This window comes from Neltuma alba, unplaced genomic scaffold (assembly GCF_004799145.2).
Source record: "Neltuma alba isolate B1F8T4 unplaced genomic scaffold, ASM479914v2 tig00011709_pilon, whole genome shotgun sequence".
NCBI classification, from domain to species: Eukaryota; Viridiplantae; Streptophyta; class Magnoliopsida; order Fabales; family Fabaceae; genus Neltuma; species Neltuma alba.
In genome coordinates this window covers 25,240-29,828 of record NW_021636345.1, presented here as the reverse complement: position 1 = coordinate 29,828, position 4,589 = coordinate 25,240, and the positions used below count along the sequence as shown (strand labels likewise).

General features: G+C 30.5%; 1 protein-coding gene across 1 annotated transcript; it reads right to left on the bottom strand.

Moving 5' to 3' along the window:
• Positions 1-495: 495 nt before the first annotated feature.
• LOC114717180 (protein MNN4) lies at positions 496-2,524 on the bottom strand. The gene is made up of 3 exons (XM_028902274.1): positions 2,400-2,524; positions 1,937-2,078; positions 496-1,234 (listed from the first exon to the last, which is right to left on the bottom strand). Exons 1-3 carry the CDS (start codon positions 2,412-2,414, stop codon positions 807-809), a joined length of 585 nt encoding a protein of 194 aa, XP_028758107.1. The 5' UTR covers positions 2,415-2,524; the 3' UTR covers positions 496-806.
• Between the last annotated feature and the right edge of the window lie 2,065 nt (positions 2,525-4,589).

Here is a 4,589-nt window from a genome sequence, read left to right as displayed (position 1 = left end):
AATTTTGGTTCAATTGTTGTGAGTAATTAACCTTTTCTGTTAAACCCAACATTAGTTGATCCTCCGATTCTTATTATAAGCATCTAAATAACTTTATGTAAATTAATGAAGTTAATCAAAATTGGTTATTTCTTGTAAAATATTAGAATTACTCTCAGCAAAGGTTATTAATTAGTTAAAGTAGCTTGGTTAATTAGTTAGAAAGTTTTATAATACTTTAGATAAAATATCTTATATAATAAAATATACAAAGCACGTCTGAATTTATCCTCCTGCTTTCATTTCAAAATTATTTTCAAGAATTTAGACATAAATGATTCAAGTAGATTCAAGCTCGCTATGGTGGATTATATTAAATCTTTTTTAACTAAATATTTTAGTTGGAGGCACAACTAGAACGAACTATATAGCGCAATGATATTGGCAAGCTGTTAAACAAGGAAAGGCCAGAAAACAACACAGTACATCTGAAGAAACAAAGGGAAGGTAAAAGGGAAACGAAAGGGTAAGATAATAGAAGAGACACTTGGTAGCCAACAAACACTAACAAATTATTACACCACATGCTAAGTGTCTATATTATTTGATCCCACACAGATTCATGCATTGCCATGTGGGTGACTGACTCCGTACGAAGACTACAAAACACAACACAGCAACTTAATTGACATGCAACATCACAAAAACACAACCAAACACAAGAAACCCTCTAAAACATAAACTCACAAAATAGGTAATAGAGATTATTATTAAAAAGATAGAACAGTACTATAGAATCCATTTGAGTGTGGGTCCCATGCATGCTCTCATTCAGTCTTTTCAGCTGCAGTAGTAATTTCAGCTTCTGTGCCTTGTTCATCCCTTTTCTTCTCTTCAGTTTCTGATTCTTCTTTCTTTTCTTCCTTCTCTTCACTCTTTGCCTCTTCCTTCTCTTCTTGGCTCTTTTCAGCTGAGGCTTCTGGCTTCTCTAGATTCTCCTCTTCCTCCTTCTTCTTCTCAGCTTTGTCTTCCTCAACTTCCTCTTCTTTCTTGACCTCTTTATGATCTTCAGGAGTCTTGGTTCTTTCTTCTTCAGTCTTTGGTGCCTCAACACCTGCAACTACTTCAGTATTTTCTTTGCTGGTTTCTTCTGCAACTACTGCTGCAGTAGTCTCGTCTTCTTCCTTCTTGGTCTCTTCATCTGTCTTCTCACGTGCAGCCTCTTCTGTCACTGTTTCAACAACCTTGACTTCTTCTGCTTGATTTTCATGAACCCCACAGATAAGTGTGTGCACTAATAGAACTAATTAAATTTAGATTAAAGTGAATGTCCAGTTATATTTCATTGCCGTATGGTTGGCCCTCACATCATCTTATCTGACACTGTTTCAATTTTCTTTTTTTTGGTTCAATTAATGATTAATAAGTTCTTACCGTGATCAAGCTTTTTAGTTTACATCAGCCTCTGATCTATTTTAAAAGTTGTATATATTGAGTCTCCTGGTCTAGATTGACATGAGTACATCAGTCCATGAACCCAGTTGAACATCTATAGTATTAATGAATGCCAGACATTATCAATTATATTGATTAAGAATCACATGAAAATTGGCATAAATATGTCAGAATTTTCATTGGATGCAAATTATCATCACAAGCTAAGTACGAGTTAGTTCTTTTCTTTATTTGCTTCCGTTTGCCCTAGTTGTTCATAATTATAGTACAAATCATACATATTTAGATGAGTCACGATAGTTGCATCCAACAAAATTTAGAGGAACACTGTACTGAAAAAGAGTTTATTAGAGGCAATCAGACTGAATACAAATGTTTTAAGACTCCAAGGATCTAATCATAACGACGAGTGAATTAGATACTTATAATTAGTATATTTGCTTCAATTCATGGATCTCTGCTATTAACATGGAGCAAGGGCTAGCTAATTAAATTTAATTACCTCGTGAAATTGCCGGTTTTTCCTCCTGTTGTGATTCCTGAGACGCAGGCTCAGGATTTGCTGCAGGTGTTGGAATATTCTCTTCGCTCGTCTTCTTCTCAGTAGATTCCTCAGCTGGCAGAGCAGTTTTTGCCGACACAACCTGCAACAATATAGTCATGGTTAATTTAATTATTAACAAAAACATGTAACTATTCTAAAAACATAGCTTCCTGCGCCATTTCGATTTTCAAGAAGCAAAGGCCTACATATATCTCTATTCAGTAGGCTTGATCTGATCATTAATCAGAAACTGAAAAATATTGAAAAGAAAAAAAAACCCTAAGAAAGGCAGAAATATTTGTTAATGATCCTCTCATGATGCTGATAATTTCAGTATATTGGTATGATTAATTAGAGTGACCAATATGATATAGAAACCGTGTACATAGAGGAGCCAGAAACGAAGATCTCTATTGATTACCTCAACAGCGGCCATTTTCTTTTGCAGTGAGTCAGCTAGGAATAGTTGAAAGGAGGAGGAAGAAGAAGATGATCACTTAAGAGGGTGAAAGAGATAAGGAGTAAACTAAATGCTTTTGGTGAGATGAAATGGGGTGAAGAGTGCATTATATAGAGAGAACGAGAAGCCTCAGGTTGGTGTACAGGACCATAAAATGGAATTGATTAGGAAAATCTACCTATAAAAACGCCAAATTTTTTTTAAAATAATAAAAAAATTAATTATTCTTTAGGTAATAAATCAACCCATGTATTTGGTTTTACCTACTAATCTAGATTCAACGTGGGGTAAATCCCATGGTTAAAAGAAAAAGGGGGGGAAAAGAAAAGAAAAGATGTGGTTAAGTTAAATATAGACATGCTCTTCAATACATTGGTCTAATTGTTTTTAAGTACATAATTTTTTTTATTTTATTTGAAAAAAGTTATTACCTTGTTAGATTTTACAAAACGACTTACCAAAATTTAAGAAATTAAGCTGTGATCATGTTTTTTCAAAAGCATCATTTTGAATAATTTATAATAAATATAAAATTTGACAATAATCTATTTTACAACTAATTTAAATTTTAGGTTTTTTTTTTTGGGGAAAAATTCTGGATGGTTAAGAAAAATGAAAAGCAGAAAAGGGGTTCATACTAGTGGTTTAAATATGCTGGGATGCAGCATGCCTCAGTAGCGAATATATTCTGATTCCTTTCTGTGTCACACCAAATATATTAAATATAATTTATTCTATTTTGTTTCTTTAATAAATTTACACACAGACACAGAAACTTTATTTAGTTTCATTTTACTGTATATGTTCACTAAACAAGTGTTAAAAGGAAGCAGATTTTTGGGAAGAATTAGGAGGTGATGGGGACAATATGAGAAGAATCTTGGGATTTGACGCCTCTAATTCAGTGAATGGTATTTGGAACAAGAACTATGGTAGGCAATAATGGCAGCATGGTCTTAGAAATACGAAATTATGCCCCCCATTATCTTCAAATGTTATCATTACTTCCGGAAAAAAAATATTATTATTATTACCACTATTATCGGTTAATTATCTAATCCAATTTACAAATTCTTTCAACATGTTTTAATTTACTTAAATTAAGAAAAAATTTAAATATTATTATTTTTGTCTTAAAAGTTAATAAACTTTTTACTTTATTTTTATTTAATATACATATGTATAAGCTCTTAAAAAAATACACAAGATAATAAATTAAGAGTAAAATTGTATAATAATATAATAAATTTAATGAGATTATTTATATTAAAAAAATATTATTTTCTATGCTATGAATATCTCATTATGAGCAACATTTTCTTTGCTCTATGGAAAACCCATCATCTTCTTTTGGCTGCTTTTGTTTCTGTGCTTTGTGCGGTCCCACATTTAGGTGACTCATCCATTTACAAACTATATACGGTACTGCAATATGCAATCTCTGATTTTAAATACAAAAGTTAGTTAATTAATTTAAATTGATTAAAAAATAAGTTAAATTAGTTATTTGTAATAAATAGGTATTTTGTTCTAAAATATCTTTACTAATTAAATTTATTAGTTAGAACTATCACTAGAAGGATTATCTTAAGAAAAAAAAGATAAATATGAGAGACAAAATATATTATAGTCTTATATTTAAAACTAAAATAAAAGTTAAACGAGATTTTAAATTAAGGAGCGGAGGTAGTATTAATTTATGCAGCTATATGTGTTCATAAATTAATAATCATTTCTTCCTCATGAAAATATTTAACTTTCCAAATTAATTTATGTGCGTGCATCACCTTGAATTACCTTTTTATATCTTTTTGCAAGGCTAGGACGCAAAAACAAGCTATTTATCACAAAATGGTCAAAATCTGTGCGTTAGATTATGTTGTTGTATGTTTGAATTAACTTATTTTCAGTGATTTTGTGCCGTATAAAATAAATATATTTAAAGAATTTTGTCTGAAGATGAAGAAGAATTTCATTAAAAAAACATTGCAGTTGTCCTTTTTAAAAAAATTGTATATTATGCAAAATTTAATATAAGTTTACATCTTTACATATAGATTTTATATGATATATATACTCATCTGGTTCTATTTATAGGATAGAGTAAAAGATATTTTTTGATTTTATTTATAAGACATTGAAAGAAATTTT

Coding starts and splice junctions, on each gene's coding strand:
- LOC114717180 (XM_028902274.1), bottom strand. Junction 1,235..1,936: donor AAAACCGGCAATTTCACGAG/GTAATTAAATTT, acceptor AAAATCAAGCAG/AAGAAGTCAAGGTTGTTGAA.